Source organism: Ambystoma mexicanum, chromosome 5q, assembly GCF_040938575.1.
Source record: "Ambystoma mexicanum isolate Mex_15411 chromosome 5q, UKY_AmexF1_1, whole genome shotgun sequence".
NCBI classification, from domain to species: domain Eukaryota; kingdom Metazoa; phylum Chordata; class Amphibia; order Caudata; family Ambystomatidae; genus Ambystoma; species Ambystoma mexicanum.
Window position 1 is genome coordinate 881,941,346 of NC_090933.1, and position 25,361 is coordinate 881,966,706.

The 25,361-nt window shown below is 44.2% G+C and overlaps 1 protein-coding gene across 3 annotated transcripts in view; it reads left to right on the top strand.

Moving 5' to 3' along the window:
* Positions 1-25,361, top strand: part of DPY19L4 (dpy-19 like 4) — a 1,351,687-nt gene that overhangs the window by 180,287 nt on the left and 1,146,039 nt on the right. For all 3 annotated transcript variants that reach the window (XM_069621372.1, XM_069621373.1, XM_069621374.1), the window contains exons 2-3: positions 6,839-6,949; positions 7,656-7,780. In XM_069621372.1, the coding sequence (XP_069477473.1) occupies positions 6,839-6,949; positions 7,656-7,780 (236 nt within the window). The remainder of the gene's footprint in view (positions 1-6,838; positions 6,950-7,655; positions 7,781-25,361) is intronic.

Sequence of the window (25,361 nt, forward strand, 5' to 3'; positions counted from 1 at the left end):
AAGTGTGGGGCGGGGCTGTCGGCTGCACAGGTGTTGGAGCCTGAACTGAATTGGTGTTTTCTTAGGGAAGAGGCGAGACCTCCGACTGTGCAGGCTTTTGAGCCTGGGTCACACTGGTACTGTCTCTGGGAAGGAGCAGGGCTGTGGCTACAAAAGGCGTCTTATCCCCTTGTTAATTTCTCCACTCGGAATCCCCTTCTATTTCGTCATATAGTTTCCATAATTCTAATATGCTGTGTCTTTCTTAACCTTTTGCCTTTATGTTGACAACAAATGCGTGTACATGTGCTCAATGATTCCCTTATTGTGCATACCTTCCGCAGGCCACGCAGTACATCATCACCCATTCATCATGATACTGGATTAGGATTTTCTTTCTATGTCAGGAGCTCCTTCACATATGCTCAACTGGTGTACACGTTTTAAACACAAGTCACAATGACATAATGGTCAACGTCAAATCATCCCAAAAAAAAAAAGTCTACGGCGCACCTTTGTTTAACACTAAAAACATAAAGAGAAACACAAAATCACTGTGCGTCTCCATGTCCCATCCCTCTCCCACAATGTGTTCTCCACCCCAAATTCTCTCTTGTTTGCACTCTCTTGCACTCACTCTTCTCACTTTAAATCAAACCCCCTTCTATCACAATTCATGCAACACAAAATCCCAAATCACCACTTACGTACACAATGGTTTCTTTTTCCTCCTCTCGTCCCTTTACTTCAGGACGGAGGGATACAGTCCTCTCCACTACAGAACTTCTCTTCAAAGCAGCGCTCCCCTCTGTTCTCTGTGGTGGGACCTTTGACTTCAATATCTTTTTCCATTACTACTACTGTGACGTCCCTGCCACCCTCTGCGGGATCCCTTTTCTCTGTTTATACTCAAGATTAGAAAAAACATTCACCACATGGTTCACTCTTTCACACACTCCTCACTCCTCCCAGTACTCACTCTCGTTTTCTTGCACCAGGTGCACTCTCGTGCTGTATGTTCTTTCGAGGACCACCAATGCCGTCTCTCCTCCTCAAAGATCCTGTACACCTGGGGGAGGCGCTGAAAACCTCCAGCGATCAGGCAAGCCTCTGGATACCCCAGTGCTTGTGGGCTGCCATGTGGTGTGCAGTTTCTGCTCACTGGAGGCAGGCGCTGCTTGTGCATGAAAATGTTGCATAGGAGCTCCTACCACCTCGGATGGGTCTGGAATCGCATCGCGCGTCACCAAATTTAAGGTATGCCCAAAAATCCTGAGTTGTACAATAACAATCCAATGAGCCAATAAAAGTGCACAGGGAGCAAGAAAATTACACACTGGCTCGGCTGGGAATAATTAAAAAATAATTCAACGTTTCCTCATTAAATGGTAGCTTTTATAGGAAGGATTGACATGTTTCATAACTTTGTTTCAAGATGCATGTAAACTCACATTTACTCATTGGACAGTGGCTGCTGTCCCATAAAGGATTCTATACAATGCCTAGCCCTATTGGCTTATCCTATTCCCTGTGACCATTCTAATGACTTCCTCTTGCTTGTTTTCTAGCTTCTCCATTTCTAATTGGACGATAAACATTCTAACATTTTGCAACATGCAACTCTCTTTCCCCAAATGGCTGTCCCATTTTGAGTGTTCCTGGGTGGGTTTCTTTCACCGTAATTGACCAATCATTTCGTGAGGTGTTAATAGTGTGGTAACAGAAGAATACCTCCTCATTTTCCCATGGGACCCAAAGGCTGGCACCATTTGACAGTTCTTAGCCTTGTGACTGTTCAACGGACAGTTAATATTGTGACTTCTCATTGGAAACATGTTTCAGCTTTTGGTACGTTTCCTTCTTTTTCCCATGAAAGGAATACATTACTTCATGGGGCGTACTTCTTGGCCCCTTGCTCCGCGACCATCTGCAAACCTGAACTGTGCATTTATGGGTGGGTGGGTGTGTTTCGGATGTGAATATATTTGCTTAGAAGAGGTATCAGAACATTTTATGTATTTGCCCCCCCACCCCCACCCTTCCCTGATCCCCTTATTCTATAATAGTTCCTGCATCACTAAGCGCCTCCTTGCTTCTATGGTAATTAATACTTCTTTCTTTATATTCTTAGTCGAAATACCCATTTTGCTTGGTACTTGTAACTTCAATCCTAGTTGGATATTTTCCGTCAGGGGGCAGTGTGTGTTTTCTGCCTGATCGATTTCATCTGGTGCCCATCTCAGCACATTACCTTGTTCTCACTAAACTGTGGCCTTCATCTAAGTGCTCTGTAAGAACATTATTTGTTATATCTTTCACTCGTTTCATGCTTGGCTATGTGCTGCACCCTCTGCTCCTAGCCAATCCCTTTGCAGCTGTTTGGATCTTTGCTCATGGAGTCTGACCTTGTTTTTTGCAGCGTCTGAGACCAGCAGGAATGAGCTGTATTTGACCACTGAAAATGTGAATGTTACTCTGCAGCCTAGTTTTCTGACTGCTACCGATGTCTGCTTCTCAAAATGCATTTTTATTTTAGAATGGCACAAACTCATGTGTTTAATGCTGCCTTACCAATATGATGTTCTATATGCTCCCTACTATTTCTATGACTGTTGTCTAGTAGGTCTTTCTACTAGTATTCCCACTATAGGAAGTGCCATGTGTCTTTATTCTGTTACTTGTAAGTTTACCCTATTTCCACTGTGCTGCTGTGCTAGTTGACTTCTACTTCACTGTGCATAGTTTGCACTCTCGATATGTGATGCTTTAGGTGTCTAATCTGTGCTTTCGTCATTGACTGTTCGCAGAAATTCGTCTTTCCTTTTGTCAGCTTTACTTCGTCTTTCCTTTTGTCAGCTTTACATAAGGCCTATATGTCGTGTGAAATAGCAAGGTGACTGTCCCTCTATGTAGATCATGTTTCATGTTCGAGAGAGTTCCTTAACTTGTACTTTTTCTCACGTTTGGGGCGTTGGACTTGCATCCCAACAATTCCATCATGTTTTTAAATTTACATGAAGACGGTAAACAAAAATTGGGCCGCGACACACAGGCAGACGGAGCTGTAAATAGAACTTGACCGGAAAAAGGTAACTGGCCATTCCAACAATAGGATACATCACAACTGGTGCACAAGGAGTGTGCACTCATCTACTAGAACATGAGGCTTCATGCATTTGTTCCAGGCAGGCTGCTTGGACAAAAGTATTTATTCATTGCTATGTCTACAAGAGACATGGTTACGAGATGCCCCTATTTGTGGTGGGTACGCCACTCTCCTTAATCCGGCAGGAGAAAACCAACATGGATGCCCCTTTTCTGGTCTTTTGACCATTTTTAAGAATATAACTGAGTGGCAAATAATGGAAACTGCGAATCCTAATCTCTTTGTACAAGGTACCATCATAAATTTGGGTGTTTCTAGGAACAACATGCCACCCTATCTGTTCATCATCAACACATATGGAATCCGCTATGTGATAACACACGACTACATCTCTTCAATAACCCGACTAATTGATGATAACATCTGCCTTTACATGGACTTATCAATAATATGTGGCGACTTGCATTATATAGTTAGATGGGAAGGGGCTGTTAAAACCAGTAGATTTGAATTCAAGAAGCAGAGATGCCGTTCGAGGGCGAAGTTGGGCACATGCAATGAAGGCAAGAAATTATGAGATGTTAAATGGCAACATCTTAGGCGATATGCCAGCACATCCCACATGGCATAACGAGGGAAACCTCAGAATTATTGATTACATATGGGCATGAAGAAACCTACTTCCATCCTTGATATCCCTTAAAGTGGTTGCAATGGCTAACAGTGACCATGATCCTCTACACTTGGCTTGGGCAACTGACAGTCATCGAGCACGAAGTAAATAGGACCACTTCAATTAAATCAAGGATTAAATCGTCTACGCATTAATAAAAGTGACACAGAGCTCCTATGTAATGGGCTCTTAGAATTGAATGATACGCCAGGTGGAGTCTTGAAGTACACGTCTTTGCTTTTACAGTTTCAAAACACAAAAAGCGGATCATCTGTTAGTCTGTTGTCCGACATCCTTTCAGTAAACCAGTTACTTCAAAAGAAACTGCGTCACAACATCAGGAAATTAAAGTTTCGAAAAATCAGTCACGTTGGGAAGCCATTAAAAAATGTTGCTAACTGGCACATTGCATTCAAATCGTTGTGTGACCAAGAGAGGGGAGAGATTGCTCAAATGTATCTTAGCAAAACATAGTAGAGATGTGTGGACATTTCTCAACAATGGGTTCATCTCGCAGAAAGCTCACCTGTCAATGACCATCGACACACACATGCGAATGTCATTATTTGTCGGTCTTTAGTGCTCTCAAGAAGCCGGAGATAAACAACAATCACAATACGATAATACCATAGGATATTGAATCAAGAAGATCTGAGATTCTAGAGGCCATTTCGAAACTGAAAAATTCAGGAGCGGCAGGTCCTGTGATTTAATACTAAAACAGAATCAAGATCAAACTTTATTCAAATCCTGTTTACACAGATTGGTGCCTCATCAGCAATCCCTCCATCAATTGGCGGTGGTCATTCCCATATTCAGAAAAGGGAATCGTTTAGATCCGAACGACTACTGGCCGATTGCCTTGCTGAACCAACTCTGCAAACTGTTTGCACATTTTTTGCAGAAACAATTGGCAAAATGGGCTGAGGAGGTGGGAATGGTCGATTGTCAGCAGACAGGCTTCACTAAGGGTGTGGGGGTGGAGCTCAATCTAGCAATATTAGATCTATTAAAGCTCAAGACTATGAGAGACGCCAAGACGCTGTTCCTCTCCTTCATTGACCTACATCAAGCCTTTGACAGTGTAAATAGAGAGGTTGTGGAGTAAATTGGAAACGTGGAATTGCCCACAGGTCTTGCTACATCCAATTAAAACGCTTCACACCAACACTTCTGTAAAAGTCCGGCTAAATGCAGAAGGTGAATTGTCAGCGAGCATTCGAACAGAGCAGGGAGACAAACAAGGCTGTCCTCTTGCTGCCTTATTTAAACTTTTCATGGCAGATCTATACATCGCCTTCGAAAAAACAAAGTCCTTTCCGCCAAGATTAAACAGACATCAAATTGTGTGGGCCATATACGCAGATGATCTTGTTTTAATGGATACCACACAGATTGGACTTCAAAGAATATTAAGTGACTTGGAGATTTATCTCCAAAACAACAATCTGCAGATAAACGTGCCAAGTCATGACCTTTGGTAAAAACCTGGGTAAAAAGGGGCGCCAGTTTAAGTGGCACGTAGCTGGAGCAGCTCTCGAAAGAGTTGACCCTTCGATATCTAGGTCTTCTGTTCAATAAATCATTCTGTGAGCAACAATGGACAGACGACCTAAAATACCGGATCTAACTGGCGAAATTACCGGATGAAACTGGCGACAATGACTTTCAGAAGCGAGGCAGGTTTTAACATCAGAAAACCATTCTGAGAAGCACTCTGGTGGAAAGTGTTGCATCTGCCAAAGGGGGTCCCAGTGACCTTAATAAGGTATGAACTTAGGCTGCAGTCTTTATACTCCATAGTGTTATGGAAGTCAGTAACCATGTGGTGGAAAACGCAGCTGATTCCAACAATAAGGCCATATCGGATATTTGCCCCAAAACCAGGTTTACCCTAGAGAGGATTTCTTGAGAGCCGGAAGAAGTTAATAAAATCCCTGCTAGCCGATCTAAACATTGAGATTGGCACCCTGCTTACTACTGGATCACAACTCATGATAAATGTGGCGAATTTGTAACAGCGCTCATTCATGGAGAAGAAGAAAGAGCATTGAATAATCGCACCAAGTACATGGTCATGTTTCCCTCCAGATATCGACGAGATAAATTCTTGCTGCTCAAGTTAAATATTTACGCAACAAAGGAAATGCAATATCTAAAACACGTGCCAGATGCACGAGATCACCTGTGCCGATATTGTACCAACGAAGTGCAGTCTCTTAAAACATCTAGGAGTAAGCTGTGAATCCCTAAAAATGAAAAGAACTTTTTTCCTGGGCGATTTTGGGCCACAGAATGGTGATATAGATATGTGGCGGGCCTATATGTTAGCAGGAGGGAGTAACATGCTAACATGTGCCTAAGTGGATTATTTTGATGACATACTGAAGCCATTAGTGGGTAAAGAGGGTGTATTTTGCTTAGTTGTCTTTCGTTTAATTGATTTCTGTTATTTTGATCAATTTAATTCAGGTTTGACTAAAAATTACTAGATTGATGACAATGAAGTGAGTTGATATGATTTGACAAATGTAAAATGAAGTTTGTGAAAAACTAATATATTTTTACAAAAGAAAAAAAATGGTGTTCTTTTTTGTTAATTATTAATTGGCGTGTTGTCAATATTTACACTTCCATGTATATATCGCTTTATGAATTACATTATAATGTTTATAACATTGTTTAAAACTCCTGTTTAAAGGCCATGAGGAAGTTCTTGGAGTGAACCATGTGTCGCCCTTACATAAAATATATGCAACTTTGAATTTAATCGGTCACTAGATAAACTTGAATTTAGTAGTATTTGGTGTAGCTCCAGATGTCCAAGCGCATGCGAACACATGACAGCTATCTGTTGTTCAATCAGTAGACATTTAGGGTATGAATGTCTTCATGTAGCCCATACTGCTGGCCATATTCTACAAAATATTTGTACCTACAAATTTCACTGACGGTACACCAAGGATTTGGGAGGATTTAATAATTGTGATAATAAAACAAACAAAAAAAAAGAATTAATTTGGAAATGTGTGCTTAAGTCAGAAGTTTCATTGTGTCACTCCATTTTTTGTAATGTGCAGGGGCAGATACAGAACTGCGACAGAGAAAGAAGTTGGATGAGAGCGACATAGACGAGATGATTATAAAAGAAATATCCAAAGTGCCGATACCTTTCGGAATGTTTTCAAACTGTAAGCTTAATGGTTTTTTTTCGACATCATTCTCTTGCACTCACCTGCCTGTGGTTCCCAGATGGCTAATAAAGTAAGGTTTCTGGCTCCTCCCTTTCTTTTTGATCTCTTGTTTCTCTGTACGAGGAAATCATGCCTGGCCGATCTTCCTTGCAAGTCTCCCATATTGATCATTTTGCCTTTCGCTGAGGTACTCTGTGCAGATGCCAGTTCCCCAGCCTCGGCTGACCACCCATGATGGGCAAGCTTTCTCCTATTTATGTATACCGCTCACCACTGTTTTACCATCTTGCATCTGGCCCATATTGTTAGGTTTCTGAACTCTCCTTTAAATCATTCATCCTCCAATCCCGTTATTGCCATCAATCCATCAATGCTACTCTTAATCCATATAATGCCACTCTTAATCCACATCTGAATGTCTCCCTTCTGTGCCTCTTTCTACAGCTGTACAGTGTTTTATTCCTCAAGTGACCCTAGGCCAATTGTTCTCCATTCTGTAGCATGCTTCCTTCCGTTTAGGTGATTCCCTTTTTGTATCCAATTCTTCCTCATGTGTCCAATACTTCATTATGTGAACAAGGAATATGGCTTCATCTCATTACTTTATTACCTCACTTTGCAGATGTTCAGGAAGACCTTTCACTCTGAAAAGTTATTTTACTTGCATGTAAAACCTGAATGGAAGTGTTTCTACTTTTTTCAGCTGGATCATGCCAGCGTTTCCTGAAGCTATTCTGTGGTGTTCTAGCTGCTGTTACCTCTGGCTTCCTGTATACCATCTACCTCGCTCAGAGTCATCCACAGAAGTTATTGTTTTCCACCAGGCAGGTAATAAAAACCTAAATTATTAATTGGTATTCTAAACTATTAGTGGCTTTATATCTATTGAAGTTGTTTGATGAAGACCCTTCAGTCACATTTGCAGTGTTCTGTAATGTTGACCAACTCTGCTCCATTGTTTTGCATGCCTCTGTCAGGAGGACACCGATTATGGGAACATCTTGATTGGGAACAAAAGGGATTTTGGGGATGGGAGATTATCAATCCAGAGGTGCTACATGGTGGATTTACCAAAATGCCTCCACAGTCCCAAGTATTGTGCACCCTAGTGACCGGAGTGGATGTTGCCAGCTTACCGGCTATTTGAGGATGAGTTTTCTGTCTAGTCAGAATGGCGAGATATTACGAGGGCTTCCAAAAACCCATTCAGGTGGCAAGAATTTACTCACCTCCTTTTCAAAACCTCATAATCCAGCAGGCACCCATGTGTGGCGTTCAAGGTAAACACTGGCCCACTACACAGGCTGGTGTTTCTTTTTTGTGTATCACCTCCAGCCCAATCTGAGGGGTGAGGGAACACGCCCTAGCACCTCCAACCTGCTAATCGCATCTCCCTTCACTGACCCAGAGAAGCACAATGCGCCCCCTTCCCGCTCAGCCCTTGTCGTTCAGCAATAGGGCTCACACAGATAAACCATAGTGTCCTAGAATCCCACTACAAACTCCAAATCGAAATGCCCAAGGAAAAGGGAAGTAAGCAGGCAATAGAAATATTAACATTTCCCAGGTTCAAATCTTTTTACCCACATAATGAACAGCAAACCAGGGATGGAAGGAAACCGGCTGCTTGTCGGGTCCTGGCTTGCCTCTTCTGCAGGAACTGCTGAACCACATAGACCCACACGGGCGTCTCGTCTACTACAACTGATTACTGACAACACCTCAACCCCACACAACCCAGGGGGCAAGGGGAAGTGAGTTTTCCGTTTCTGCCTAAGGGTATGGAGATTTGCAGAGGGCAAGAAAATTAACAAAGGTAAGCATTTCCTGCAACTGCCTAACTCGCCACTAGTACCCCCATTGAACATCTAATTTTGAATGGATTATGTCCTCCCACGTATTCATAATCTATGAGATCTCCTGTATCCAGTTTCCGCTGCTTCAGAAATGTATTTTTCCCGGCAGAGGCCTGGGGTAAGGTGGGTGAGGGGGCGGTGGTGCAGTGCTTTGCATGGAGGGTGGGCTTTGATGCAGATGACTTGATGTCACTCGAGGGCCTCCATCTCGAGAATGATGTCATCGAAGGTATATATGGAACCTGCAGCTCCCTTTGGCTTCAGTTCTGTTTTCTCCAAGTAAGCTATTGCATTGTGATCTACGGCGCGCTTCATAGTGTTACTTGGTAATGTCTTTGTCTTCGGCTCCGACAACCACGAAGACCGGGTTTAAGAAATGCCAAGACTGCTGTGCTAAAATGTCACTGACGGACCCACATCAGGTGTGTTTTGTGGTGCCTTGGTGTGGAGCACAAGACCTCTGCCTGTCAGTCGTGTCAATCGATGACAGGAAAAGCTCTGAAGGACCGTAAAGGGAAATTGGCAGTAGGTAGACTCCCCAAAAAAATCCCCTTCGACTACCGAGTGAAAAGAACATTCCTCTGATGAAGCTAGAGACGACTCTCCTCCACAGAACAAAACTAAAAGGTCTAGGTCACGGAGTGGCTTTCACCACTGCTCGTCGAGAAAATCAAAGAAAAGGCATCATAATCCGCCTACTTTGTCTTCCTCATCCTACTCCTCTCCAGAAAGGCATATATCCTGCCCTACTAAGGCCTCGACACATGCTGAATGGGAATCATTCAGGCAGAATGGGAGTCATTCAGGCAGGAAATGAAAATACATTTGAGAAACAAGCTTCCTCGAAGCAAGTAGGCCATGCTCCTACTATGCTTTCTGAAGACGGTAAGGAAAGGGCTAGAGCCAAATCTTGTGTGCCCTCGAGCCCGAGACGAAGTCCAGATTTTCATTTAGAACCGTCAAGGTCTCGAGTCGATGAAAAATCAATGAAGTCTCTGTCGAGTCATCAAATGGAAAAGTTGAAGTTGAAACTATCGATGCCATTGGCGTCCAAAACAAAGCCATCGACGCCTCCACCGGACATTCAAAAATCCTTTAAACCATATTTTTTTTTTTTTTAGTTTTTTTTTAAATCTCATGTCGCTTTATGAAGTCTATATGCCTTCAGGCGACAATAAAACTCCCTTTGTGTTACAATATGGCACACCTAATGTTCCTGATAGTTTTATATCAGAGGAGTCTAGGATGTAGGAACTGTGTGATAATTTACGAACAGCCAGTGGGGTGGATACCTCTCCAGCATTGGAATTTGGCAAGCCAGGCCCGGCAGATCACACAGATGCCTCTTACAGGCAATTAATGATCAAGGTCATTTGATTATCTGGGATGGAGCAGGCCTGCCCTCCCATTCGAAACTGATGACCTCACTGATATTCTGGGCAAAGGGATCCAATCCTGCCATTTGCAAGTATTCTTTTTTTGTAGAGCAACATCAAACTGGGAAGCACCAGAATCCAATCCGGCAGGCAATAGAAATTTGACTAAAATATAGACCGTCAAGTAGTGACCCCAGCTATTTGTCTAAACACCCTACTCCAGAAAGCTTGGTTGTGCAAGCAGCAATCTCTACCTCCAAACAAGCTGCCTATCCAAATATTCCACCAGATCGGATAAGCGTCTAAGACGCCTTGTCAAAGAGTCTTTTCTGCTGGGAGCATGGCTCTCAAGTCAGCCAACTCCATGTGCCCTTGCAAAATGTACCTTCACCCTATGGGACTGTATATCCATGGCGGCTGAACATATTCCCGAAGGGCAAGAAAGAGACCGCTTCCTGGCCATTGTGAAAAATGGGCAAGAGGCCATGTGTGAGTCTCTACAGTCAGGTTTGGATTCTGCTGACGGTATCGACAGAGCCATGGCGGCAAGCACTGTGATACGCAGGTTTGCGTGGTTAAGGAAGTATAGATTTTCACCGGATGTGCAGTCTAGACTCCTTAATATGTCCTTTGCTGGGTCTCGTCTTTTTGGCAGCAAGGCTGACAAAACCCTTCAGAAGTTGCTGACCTCTAAGGCAGCAGCTAAGTCCCTAGGTTCCACCATCAGGCAGCCCTGCGTGTTCACCCCAGTGAACCTTTTTGGAGGAGTAGATCCTTTCGATTCTACTCTTAAGTTGGTAGAGCGAGAGGAATGGCTGGTCAAAGAGGCAAAAGAAGATTCCCTCGTGCTGGAAGAGCGAAAGGTACAAAGCCCGCCCAAGCAGCAGCATCTTTACCATCAGCCGCTGCTTTAGCCGCCTCAAAACCTCTCTGCCTCTCACCAGGGTGTCTCGAGTCAAGAACTCAGACTGTCTCGGCATCTGAAAGAATGGCGAGGCATTATTTCCGATGATTTGGTATTAGAAACCATAGCCCAGGGTTACTTCCTTCCCCTTCATTCAAAGACCTCGGAATCATCCACCGGGAAACCATTTGTTAAAGGTTCCAGATCCATTGCTTTTGCAGGAAATGTGGAGCCTGCTAGAAAAAGGTGCTACAGAGCCAGTACTTGTAACGGAGAGGAACAAAGGATCGTCCTTTATCTCTCTTACCCATTCTATCTAAGCTCCTTGAGCGGCTTGTTTACTCTCAAATCTCAGCATTCATCTATGATCTATCTGGTGGGCAGTCATAATTTCGAAAAAAAAATGTCGACAGACAAAAATGTCGACAAAAAAATGTCGGAAAAAAAAATGTCGACTTTCGTTTTTTTAAATAATATATTTATTTTAGGGGTTCGGGAGTTAAAAAAAAAGGGAAAAATTAAAAAAAAAAATTTAAAAAAGAGGGTTTGGGTGGGAACCCCCCATTTCGAAAAAAAATGCATTGAAAAAAAAAGTCGACATTTTTTTTTCGACATTTTGACTTTCGACATTTTTGTTGTCGAAATTATCACTATGAACCGATCTAGCTCTTCTTCCTCCTACTCAGTCTGGTTTCCGACTCTGCCATTCCACTGAAACACCTCTTACCTCTGTACTCTCTCTTCTCACAGCTCGCTATTCAAAACACTCTTCTGTCCTTATTCCTCTTGACTTATCTGCTGCCTTTGACACAGTGGTTCATTCTCTGCTTCCTGACTCTGTTGTAGCCTGGTTTTCATCCTACTTATCTAACCGTTCCTTTGCCGTTTCTTGGGGCGGCAACACCTCTCCTTCCTTTCCGCTCGCCCACGTTGTCCTCCAAGGCTCGTCCAGGCCCTTCAACTTCAGGATTGGTTGGTGTCTCTGGACCTACAGGATGCTTACTTTCATGTGCCGATTCATTCCAAGCACAAAGTACCCGAGGTTTGCGACTTGCACTTTCAGTTTCACGTCCTGCCATTCGGATTGACCCCCGCCCGAGGGTTTTCACCAAGCTTGTGGTGGTGGCAGCGTATCTCAGGTGAGGGGGTATTCACATCTACCCCTACCTGGACGACTGGCTGATCTGTGTGCGCTCTCCCGAGCAAGCACTGGCTCACCTCGGTCTCACCTGCCGCTCCCTCCACAGGCTGGGCTTCTCCCTCAATTTCAAGAAGTCGCATCCAACACCTTCCCAACAGCTCCAGTATATAGGGGCTGTGTTGGACACGTCCTTGGGGGTGCTCACCATTGTGCCGATTGTGGACAAGTTGCAACGTGCCCAGAGTCTCCCAGCTTTCGAATTCTTAAGGTTGCTCGGCCTCATGGCATCCTGTATTTTTCTGGTGCCAGACTGAGGATGAGATCCCTGCAATTGGTCCTCAAGATGCAGTGGTCGCAGGTCTCAGGCAATATGTCGGATCCCATTCAGATTCCACTCTCGGGCTCCCAGGATCTTCTGTGGTGGGCAAATGAAGGGAACCAGATGAAGGGGAGCCGTTTTGGCCCTCCTCCTATCCCCACCTGCGAGTGGGGATAGGAGGAGGGCCAAAACGTCATCTCTGGGTCAACTTTGACTCCACACTTTCCTTCTCTGCCCACATCTCTGTTGTCTCTAAAAAGTCAAACTTTCTACTGCACCTCCTCAGAGGTACTCTGCCTTTCCTCTCCTTCCCCCAGAAGCTCATGGTCTCCTAAGCTCTGGTTCTCTCTAGGTTGGACAATTGTAACAGCCTCTTTCTAAATCTACCTGCCTCTATACTCCACCCTCTGCAACTAATCCAGAACAGGACTGCAAGACTTGTCCTTGGCCTCAAGCCCTGGGATCGTATCTCTCCAGCTCTGAAATCTCTCCATTGGCTCCCAGTGGATGCAAGGATTAAATTCAAAACCCTCTGCCTTGTCCATAAGGCTTTCTGGGGCCTAGGTCCAAAATACCTTCAGCTATCCCTCTGCAAATATCTCCCCTCTCGTGCTCTTCGCTCCTCTACCGCTAATTCCCTCAGTGTCAGTCGTTTTTCAAAGAAACTAGCTGGGGGTAGATCTGTCCTCGGCTGGGTCCTCCCTCTGGAACAGCCTTCCTGCCACTCTGAAACTTGAGAAGAACCATCTCCGGTTCCGGAAGAATCTCAAGACCTTCCTCTTTGCTTTTGTCTTCGCTCTCACTCTCCCTTGCTGATCTGTTCTCTCTTGGCCCTGTGCGCCTGGCCACCCTCTGTCCTCCGGGCCCAGGTACCTGCTCACCCTGCCACCTGCCCTCACTGCCTCTGGGCCACCTCACTTGCACTGGGGTCTGTATCTGTACCCATACAGCCCTCCCCTTTTTTTTTCTTCCCGTATTTATCAGACCTACCCTGTCTGCTGCCTTAAACCCAGCACTTATTGCCTTTATTATTTATGAATTATTTATTTTCCTCCTTTGCTCCGCACTTTCCACTTCTCCACCCTTCCATGCACTTTTCCCTTCCCCCTCTACCATGCACTTGCGCATTCTCAGTGTCACTGGGCCTAGTAAGCGCATTGTTTTGTTCTCCCCTATTCCCTTCCCTTGCCTTGTCGCACTCTGAAACACTTGTGTATGAGCGCGATAGAAATAAAATATCATACCATGGCTGGAGGTAACTGTAGTGACCGATGCTTTGCTCACAGGATCGGGCGTTCAAGCCGAGGACTTGACCGCCAGCAGTCCTTTGTCTCCGTTGGAGTCCAAACTCCACATCAACCTGTTAGAGCTGAGGAGCGTAAAGGGGCGAGGACTTTCTTTGCTGCCTGTTTGGCTGTGGCTGTGTGTTTCCCATGTCTCCGGAGGGCAGCCATTTGGAACCTATTTTTGGAACTTGCTGCCTGCATCTGTTTATTTACTGAGACTGCGGTTCTTTCAACCTGCGCACGAAGATAAACTCAGCTGACCACAGCTGACCACAAGTGACACGTGAGCGACCACGCCCACTCCCGGAAGTTGAAACAAAAAGACGCCCCAGCCGCCATTGCGGCGTTAAGCCCGAGGAGCGTAAAGGGCAAGGACTTTCTTTGCTGCCTGTTTGGCTGTTTGCTGTGCCGCAGTCCCGCCTCCCAACAAAACTTCGATCATTTATGAACTTTGCCCACAAGAATAAGGTAACTTACTTCTCATTTACCTTTTTATTCCTCCTGTGGACGTCTGAATTTTTTTGATCTGTCTGAAGTGGAGTTTACTAACACGAGGAGTTTGATTCTTACAAGTTTTTCCTTTTTTGGGACATTGGATCATTCAGGCTTGCGGGCTGTAGCCTTTGACTCAGTGTGAATATTTACCTAATTCCTTAACACCAGCGCCACTGAGGACTGCGGGCAATAGCCTTGGACTCAGTTTGAATATTTACCTAACTCCTTACCACCAGCGCCACTGAGGACTGCGGGCAATAGCCTTTGACTCCGTGTGAATATTTACCTAATTCCTTACCACCAGCGCCACTGAGGACTGTAGTGTGTGGTAAGATATCGTCTTTAAACAAATCTATATAATAACTTGCCATCAGCACACCTGAATCTACAAATACTTGAGCTTCAACGTTTATTAAATACGCTCAAGAAATTTGGAACTTGAACTTGTATAAAGATCAAATATCTCAATACAGTGCTACCCTCCAGTGTAGTGGTGTGCACATCCTGTGACCTGACGTTTACAGTATGGAAGACTCCATCACAGTTAGTATGCTCAACGACTCTAACAATGGTCCACATACTAGGCTTCGAGCAAAATTAGAACATGGAAAACTTGCCCAAATAATAAAGCCAAATCAGAAGAGGAATGATATTTCCCACCTCTCTGCGGATATCCTGACTTAACATGTACAACAGATTTCGCTCCCGGTGTTGCCACATTTGACCACTGATAGTGTAAGGGATTTGCAAACGCCTCCCATTACATCGCCTATATCTGCATCAGCAATTAATGATCAACCACTACAAGTTCATATGCAACCTATTAACTTAATCTCACCAATAAGAACCAACCTGCTACAAACAAAAGATGGCATGGAAATGCAGGACCAAAATAGCACTTCCAATGATGCTCAGAACATCAAAATACATGAGTGAGTTGTCTGCTCTTATTTTTCCACCAACTGCAGAACAATTAAAACAAGCTAATTCTGACATATCACAACCTGTGCACTCCACTTTTCCATCTTGGAACACAGATGATTATTCACGATTCACACCGGTGATATCACAGCGAGATAAAGCAGCCCTAGCTAAAAGACGATGGCAATCGCTTCATGAAAGTAAACGTCGCTCACGTGATCTGGTAAATTCTCTTATAGCTCAACGAAATCCAAAGATAGCCTGTCTTTCCCTGGAATGATTGAGATCGAAGCACTTCTGGTAAACCAGGAAAAGCGTAAAGCAGTCTTCGGCCATTCAGATTATGATACTTCCTCACCCTCCTCAACAATATGTAACCTGGATAGCCTGGGAAACTATGTTCCATCTAATACAGAGGCGTCACAGCAGAACATTACATGTCATACTTCACCATTGACCCAATCTATTCCCTGCATTGAAACGAAAAAGGGCAAATCTCAGTCTCGTAGTGCAATGCATCCTTGCAAGAAACGGGCAACATGCCGTCCATCCCAACCACTATGCAAGATTTTCAAAATATGCTAATAGCAGTGACATCTCAGACAATGATACCATTCGTAAAAATGCAAGAATCATGCGTGGATGCGAGTAAAGATCAAGCTACTTTATTAGCTCTCATCCATGCTAAGCAAATCTTTTTGGAAGCCTTTGTGCAAAAGATACAGGATCGTTTGGACCATGAAGATGAAATGACTCAAATATGGCAATCTCGATTGTCAGATATCGCCAGAAAAGATCGTGCAGACAACACTCAGCTCACTTCGGCTCTAATTACCATGATATCAGCCATGCATCGACCATGCAATCTTTCGCAAAATGAGATGCTTCAACGGCCTCTACAAACAATGAATGACTTGGTGACAAAGAACCAAACTGCTGGAACAGGGGCAGATCTATCCCAAATCCGACCAGAAGTTAATCTACCAACTTCCAGTGTACCAGTTAAGATTCAACCTCAAAATTCGGATCACAATGTCAACACAGAAGCTTCTACCTACTCTCTTTCTGCCTCCTACCCTGCAGACCAAACCACAAAATAAACCAAAAACGAAAAAAAGACAGACTGGCTCGAGAGCATTCCTCCGTAATCTGACAACACCCAAACCAGCCCCACCTAAATCATTAACGAAAAATATAGTTGGCCCATTCATTGCCTCTTTGCAAATCAAGTCTGGTAGCAACTACAACCTTAGCATCCCTGCCCAAAAATTTGCTGGAAGAAACTTCTGAAGATGCTCAAATGAATGCTCTATTAAATTTATCACAACATCTAGACGTTGTCCTAGATATCTCAGAAGAAGCCCAGATACAACCAAGCGAAACATCACTCATCATTATGGATGTATATGAACAAACTGAATCCCACTTCGACTCTCAAATGTCTGCAACATGTGATGATATCTCAAACACAACATTATGGATGGACGAAGTAGCTAAACCATCTACTGGCTCGGTGCTACCACCGACGCAAAGTAGTCCTCAAAATAAAAATCCATCTACCAATATACTAACTCAGCCAATATTCGTCAATCCAAGGAGATATAAACCTTCGCGAGCTGTATTACTGAGACGTGTAGAAACGGATACTCAAGAGCTGATCATGAACAGATCAAACGTTCTACGATTATTCAGCCTCATACCGCAATTACAGAATTTAAGAACGCAAGAGATCCTCACAGTGGAATTTTGTAGACGATCATCATCTAGACCAAACATACCTACTCCTTAAATCCACCAACGAAAAAGATCAGATTAAGGGGGGAAAAATAACTTAAATACACTAGGCTTTGACATACAACATGTTGACTCCAACAAAGAAGCGCAAATGGAACTAACTCTGCGTAGGAAAAGTTCTTTAACGCAACACACATCAGATAGAAAACAAACGATGGATCCCAGAAGATGCAAATTATAATCTCCAGGGACAGCCGACACGAGAGCATCAGACGGACAACAAACGTAGGACCTCAGAAGATGTAAACTACAAGACACAAGAATGGCAAAGACAAAATATTCAACAATCTGATCCTAAAAGCGGTTATAAATACCCGGATCGCACTATGCATCACATACGGAGAGTAATGGATTGGTCGCAATTAACAACTTCAGAAAGTCCTGATTCTTCCTCTTAACCATCATTGCAGCCTTTGAGATCTGACATTTCATTATGCTCCTGGAACACTTGAGGACACGGTCATCTCTTTCGAGAACAGTCACAAGATCTTTCACAGTATGACATCGTCTGTATACAGGAATCATGGCTCACAATGCAACCAATCTGTGACAGATACACAACTTTGATGGCTCCGGCAATAAAAAATAAGAGGACGTCCATCTACAGGCCTTTTGACCCTTATTAAAATGTCAAGTAACATCAGAGTTATCGAATCATCTAAAATAAATGACTAGAACCAAATTACGATACTCCAGTCAGTTAAAACCAAAACACCATTAACTCATGACATTTTTAGTATTATTAATACCTATTGGAATCCTATGGCCATCACTGATGAGCTATATATCGACAAACATTTTACCTGTATCGATGAAAACACTATAAAATACCCAGGAATTCAAACAATATTATGTGGAGATCTTAACATACATTTCTATGACAGCGAAGGGATTGAATTAAAACAGAACAACATGTCCCCAAGAGCTTGTCAATGGCAGAAAGAAACCACTACCAGGGGTCTCATTAGAGTGCACTTCCTTGATATTCAAACAAATAAGCCGATGAATACATGGACTCGCAGCGCCTCAAATGTCATAATAGACTACATCTATACATCAAATCAAATTGCTCTGAAGTTAACACAGAACTAGATCATACAAACAAATCCTAGTGATCACGTACTACTCACAATTACGTGGGTAATGCACAATCCCCAGAAACCCAAAATAAACTTACCAGAACTAGTACTTAACTCGAATCAGGCTAGATTGAGGATCTCGCAAAATGCCCTGATGATGCTGGCAAACCAAATAAATTCGCCAGCAATGACAGATGAGAAACGCCTAAATTATCCACAACTCCTGGTGCCATTTAAGTTATACAGATCAACCAATACCTTTAATAAACCTTGTCATACCTATGCCTACTCGTCCATAATAGCAGAAAGAAAAAAAGAAATTGAGAAAGGACATTAAGGAAATACAACTAAACAAATCTAAGGATCATGACAAAATTTGTTTATTAAAGCAACAGTACAAAAACTGGATGAGATCTAACAGAGCATTTCAAGGGCAAAATGATGCAGAAAAAATGTTGCGTGCTCTAAAAAACCGTAACACCAGAGACCTGTGGAAGCTATTGGTTTCACCAATAGGTAATCTACCAACAATGACAACCGATGTTGACGAGCAAGGGTGGAATTCATATTTCCAGAAGCTTTACAACATAAATTCTGAACTAAATACTAAAGACCCTACAAATCCACATACCTGGACTGTCACATGGCAACAAGAGGACCTAGAAAGAGCTATCATCAACTTGAACCCCTCACGAGCTCCGGGACCGGATGGCCTCTCAAATGAACTCATCAAAGCTAATAGAACTCTATGGGCACATATTTCTTCCATTATTTATGAAACTATTAACAGAACTCAAACTATTCCACCTTCTTGGAAGACAGCAATCTTGATACCCATCTCTAAAAAGGGAGATTCAAAAGATCCAGCCAATTATAGGCCCATTGCTTTGTTGGACCCCTTAGGAAAAATGTTTGCTAATTTTTTGCTGGACAAATTGAACATCTGGGCCAAAGCAAACAATATATATGCACCGAGACAAACTGGCTTTGTAAAACATGTGGGAACCAACATCAACCTACTTCTGTTTAATTTGCTGAAACAAGAGGCCATCCGCAATCAAAGACAAATATATGCAGCATTCATAGATTTGAAGCTTGCCTTTGACCTAGTCGATAGATCACTCCTATGGTCGAAATTGCGAAAATGGGGCTGTCCTGATGATATCTTGGAACCGATTAAAGTTACTCTATGGGGAAACATCTATTAGAGTCGGATTGTCACAAGACGGTACAGTAACGGAATCCATCAAAACTAACAATGGCCTTAAACAAGGCTGTCCACTAGCGGCAACGCTTTTCAATTTATTTACATCTGATTGCGAAATTGATACAAACTCGACATTATCAAACCCACCGAAACTAAATGCCACAACCATTGCGTCCCTGATGTATGCAGACAATATTGTGCTGTGTTCACAAACTCCAAGAGGTCTCCAAATAGCTTTGTCAAACCTAGAAAGCTACATGAACATAAATCGACTTAAAATAAATGCACAAAAATCGAAAATAATGGCCCCGGCTCCATCACATAGAACAAAATAACACCCGAAACCCTTTCTTCTTAATAATCAACCCCTGGAACAAGTGACTATCGTTAAATATTTGGGGATCCGGATTAATCAATCTCCCACTGAAACGATCTGGTCCAGTTATCTACTGGATAAAACTATATCATTAGCTCGTCAGAGACGGTTTCTACACTTGAATTATGGAAGATTCACATTCAAACCAATTATATCATTTTATAGACAAAAAGTCGCGGCAATTCTACTCTATGGAAGTGAGGCCATGATTAACATCGACAGATCCATATGGTTGCGGCTAGAAGGCATCTTCTGGTGGAAAGTGCTTCCTTTACCTCAATCGTTTCCGATGGCCCGTATTTGATACGAACTGGCACTTCAGTCTCTTACTTCACTTCAAACATGGCGAAAACTAGACCTTTATAGGAAACCTAGCTCCGACTTGCACATTCCTGTGCTTCACATCTTTCAGCCAAAAGAACACACAACCCAGGCAATTGCGCTACAAACCTGGAAGTTTCATATGGAAAACACCAGAATATTGGCAGACATATCTATGGAGCAGCTAACGCAGCGTCCAGTAAAAGCTAAACAAAAACTTGCGCGCAACGACTGGATAGCAACTATCGAAACCAAAAGACAACTTAAACTTAACCTGGAATGCAAGTTGGACATGCACCCATTAAACTGTCTTCCATTGTATTTACAATGTTTTCCATCTGCCTCCGTCAGAGACACTTTCCTACGGTTCCGCTTTAATTTGCTACCAAAACGAGAGCTGCTACAATCTAGGAAACTTCTAACTAAAGAAAATTCCTTCTGTCGGTTCTACAAACAACAATCTGAATTAGAAACCCTTCAGCACATAGTGACCTCTTGCCCGGCTCTTGACGAAACTAAATCCCGAATTAGAGACATGTACCTACCATCTACAATCAAACTCTTACCAGAAGATCGATGGGCCACATTTTTACATGGTGGCACAAAGACATTTTCGCAATTGTCAGCCTTTTTAATTTATTATTTAAATCTATTTAAGGAAGGGAATCGGGAGATTTTCCTTCTTTTCTTCCTTTTCTTTTGTGATTTGGAATGTGATTTGAACCATATAATTTTTAATTAACAAAAAAAGAGCTCATGGTCATCAGGCTAGCCCTGAAGGTTTTTCTGCCGTCTGTGCGGGGGAAGAGTGTCCTGATCATGACAGACTGCATAACCTTAACAAAAAAGGGGGGGTAGGGTCACTCCCGTTGTGCAGAGTGGCAATGCAGCTTTGTTTCTGGGTCATCCAGCAGGGAATTTCGGTCTCAGCAGATCATCTGGCCGGAGAGGGAAATGCGGCGGCGGACGCTCTGAGAAGGCAGAGCGTGATCTCTCACGAGTGGGAGTTGGCTCAGGAAGTCCTTCAGGAGATATTTGCCCTTTGGGAACCCCGCAAGTGGATCTCTTCGCCACCAGTGCCAACTGGAAGTGCAAGAAATTCTGCTCACGGGAATTGCCTCCGAGAGGAGCCTTGGGAGAAGCATTCGTAGTGGATGGGTCATTCCCACTGCTGGACGCGTTTTCTCCAGTCCCCCCCCATTCCTCAAGTGTTACGGAGGTTCAGTTCCCACATGATCTTCATTGCTCCGGATTGGGCCAGGAGAGCATGGTACCCGCTCCTTCTAGAAATCTCCATCTGCCCTCCACGCCGTCTTCACTACCGAGAGGATCTGCTCTTGCGTGACGGAGATCAAGTTCTCCATCCAGAGGTCAAGACTCTCAACCTTCATGTTTGGTATCTGAAAGGTTGAGGTATAAGGATTGGGACCTCCCGGATGCCGTGATGGTGGTGTTGCTTTCGGCCAGGCTGCCTGCAGCAAAATCCCTGTACCGTTGCCGTAAGTTCTGCGACTGGTGCCGAGGTCGCAATATTGATCCTTTTTCAGTGCTCCATTCCTATGGTTTTGTCTTGCTTACTTTCTTTGGCCCACAGGGGCCTTCAAGTAGGTACCATTTAAAGGTTACCTGGCGGCGCTGTCTATTTAAGCGTTCGTCTGAAGAATGTTCTTACTTGGATTCCTTTGATTTCTCAATTTCCTAAAGGACTGACTAATGTGTTCCTGCTGTCCCCTTTCCAGGTGCCGGTTTGGGATTTGAATTTGGTTTTGAAATTTCTCATGGGTGCTCCGTTTGAACCTTTGCACTCTTGTCTTTTGAGATTGTCCTTCAAGACATTGCGCGCGGAAGTAACCGCAACCAAGAACAGAGTGAGTGAATTGCAGGCACTTTCCTCTAAGCCGCCCTTTACTGTGTTCCTCAAGGACAGGGTAATACTTGGAGTATGTCCGTCATTTCTACCTAAGGTAGTATCTGAATTTCATTTGAGTCAGGTGTTCTTCCTTACCAGGATGAGGAGGAGGATATAAAGAAGGAAGAGGAGAGACTCCATAGGTTGCATCCTAGGAGAGCTCTGAGCTTTTATATTACTACAATGTCCAGGGTCAGAGTGGACAATCAACTCTTTGTGGGATATGCTGGACACCGATTGGGCCAGGGTTTTACCAAACAGACCTTGTCCAGGTGGATTATCCTCACCATAACTGAGTGTTACCGGTTGGCGGTTAAGGACCCTCCTGAAGGGTTGCGAGCTCATTCCACTAGGGGCGTGGCTACTTCCACTGCCCTCCAGCGGGGTATTCTATTAGGAATATTTGTGATGCAGCCACATGGGCTTCAATCCACACCTTTTGTTAAGCATTACTCCCTGGATACAGTTCCATGGTCAGGATATGGCCTTTGGTAAGGCGGTTCTTTATTCCGCAATCTGATTGGGTACTCAATACTTTTCCCTCCTCCATTTCTCTGGTACTGCTTTGGGAGTCTGTCAAAGATGTGGAATACGTTGGAGGACACAATCCATTCGAAGAACAAGTTACTTACCAACTGGTAACCCTCTTTTGACTGGATGTTCCTCCAACGTATTCCATATCACCCTCCCAGCCTGCCCCTCTGGAGAATTTCCTATGCGATTGCAGCTTACAGTTCTGCAAGGCTATGTGCAGTCAAGCAGGTATTGGAGCCACACGTTATGGAGGAAAAAAACATAAACTGAGTCTACGGGCGCTGTACGTCCTATTTACAACATCCAGTGACGTCGCCCTCGACGGACGCCTTCGAGGGACATCGACCCGACGTCCGCAGGGCGCCCTCTGCGGAAAAATTTTCCAAAGTGCACAACTGAGGACATTACATGTCAAAGATGTGGAATACATTGGAGGAACATCCAGTCGAAAGAACGTTACCAGTTGGTAAGTAACTTGTTCTTCTCCCTCAATTACAAGAAGTCCCATAAAAGCTCCAATTCATCAGGCTGGACTGGATACATCCTTGGGAAAAACCTTGCCACCCAATGTGAGGGCTCAACACATTCTGCAGATGGTCACCAAATTTCAGAGTGCCCAAAGTCTCCCGGCCTTCAACTTTTTGAGGTTGCTCAGCCTTATGGCATCCTGCATTTTCCTGGTGTCAGAGGCTCGCCCGAGAATGAGATCCCTTCAATGGCTCTCAGGGCACAGTGGTCTCCATTCTTAATCAGGTTCCAAACGGGGTCACACAGGATCTCCTCTGGTGGGCCTGTGAGGACAACATTCTAAAGAGCGAACCTTTTTGGCACCCATGGCCGGAGATATAACGGTAGTGACGGATGCCTCACTCACGGGGTGGATAGCCCACACCAACGAGCTGACAATCAGCGGTCGTTGGTCTCCATCGGAGTGCAAACTACATAACAACCTTTTCGAGCTGAGAGCAATCCGACTAGCGCTGAAGGCTTTTCTGCCCTCTGTCCCTTCTCCTTTTTTGGTACCAGTCCCAAAGGTGAAACGTTGAACCTTTTCAAGGAGGGTTCCGGGGGCTGGAGGGGGTGTGGGGAAAGGGCCCGCTACCCTCCCCAAACTGAATTATTTGGCCATTTTTTTTTTTTTGGTTCATCACTTCTGGAATTTTTTGTGCAGATTTCAGGTTCTCCGCCTCCCTGTTGCCAGTTGGGCTGGAGTAGGGAATCGCTAACCACCCCGCCCCCAAAACCCTACCCAAATTATTTTTGCCTCAGCAATGTTGTAAGAATTTAATAAGGGCAGTATTTTGGTCCGTATTATTGGTGAATGCAGTGTGCTATGAAATCAGCTCAACTCTGCTTAGGTGTCTCCTTTTTGTTTTGTGCTAGAGTTCTTTTTTCCCCCATCACAGGATCCTGTGCTATGCCCTCCTGCACACTTGTTAAATTCATGTTTAAATCTACATGATTTACCAAAGGGACAGAAGCCCTGTTAAAACTTCCAAGGTCTGCTCTCCCTGCTGATAGCTGGACCTGCTGCTCCAGAAAGAGCGACCACGAAAGGACCCTCTCTTCCCCATAACACCACTTTTCTCTTTTGTAATAAGGTTTCTCGCCCTGATCCCCACTTCCTTCGCAGCCACCATATTTCAATGAAACTTGTGACATCCACTTCGCCCCATGCCATAGCTGGGCAAATCTGCATTTTAAGCCTGAAATCCCTGTCCTACTGCAACCAGGTATCTCCCCCATATGTTAGATGAGCGTTGTGGATGTACTGCTCATATGCCCATGAAGCACCCGCGTCATCTGGGCGCTTCTATACCATGATGGATGCCATCATCTTGAAACCAGCTAACCAATTATGAATTGACTCTCCTTTTTAACCCTGTCTCTTTTTTTTGTTTTTTTTGTTCTCCCTCTCCTTCTCAGATATTTGACGCATGTTGAGGCCCGACTGTTCCAGCTCCAGCAGGGTAAAAAATGTCTGAATTCTTTCTGCCATACCCTTTCTTTAATGTGGACAGGGATATGCCACACTAAAGCGTTGCCTTTGGCCCACAATGGTGCAAACCATGGCATCCCTTTCCTCTGCCCGTTGCCTGACAATGTAAGCGCATGTGGAAACTTCCCCCTGCGCCAGTGCACCACCCCTGTTTTCTATTTGTCCTGAGGAGCTGTTAGCAGGAACCCTATTGGCCCCGATGCTGACGCTTCGCTGAAACTCTGGCTGCTGGTTACCTGACACTGCATCTTCCCCCAACTTGATTAAATGTATTCACATTACCGCACAACAGTAAATAATTTACCCCATTGTCGCATGCCTGCAAACACTGCATCACAATACCTTTAACTTGTTCCAAGGATGCATGTTCCTCTGGTGCCTCCGCTACCGTGATGGCTGCATGCGTGCCGTATTCACTGCTGCTCTCTCTTGGTCCCTTTGTGGCAGGAGCCTCCGGGGTGGCTGTAGGTCCCTGCCTCTTCCCTCTGCTTTTCTCTTCCCCCCCAGCCGATTTTGCAGTTTTTCGTTTCTTTTTTGTTGCCTCGGTTTGCTGTCTGATTGCCTTTTGCTTTTGTTGTTAGTCCGCCTTTTCTCGGCCCCGGCTCTTCTTCCTCCAATGAAAACGGCTCCTCCACTACTTCCTCTTCCGTGGATGTTGGGTACAGTAATGGGAACTGTGACCTGTCCCTTGAAGGCCCTGCTATGCCACCCTCCAGTTCTGTTGCGACCTTCTGGAGCCAGTTGGGTCCATGCCTAGACTGGGCCATCCTTGCTATTTGGAGGAACTGTTCCAGGTCCCTCTATGCCATGCTTGTTCCTAGGGTCTCTGCCACTTGTGTCTCCATTTGTTTGCTTATTCTGAAGTGGCCTCTGGGAATATGCAGCTCCCTTT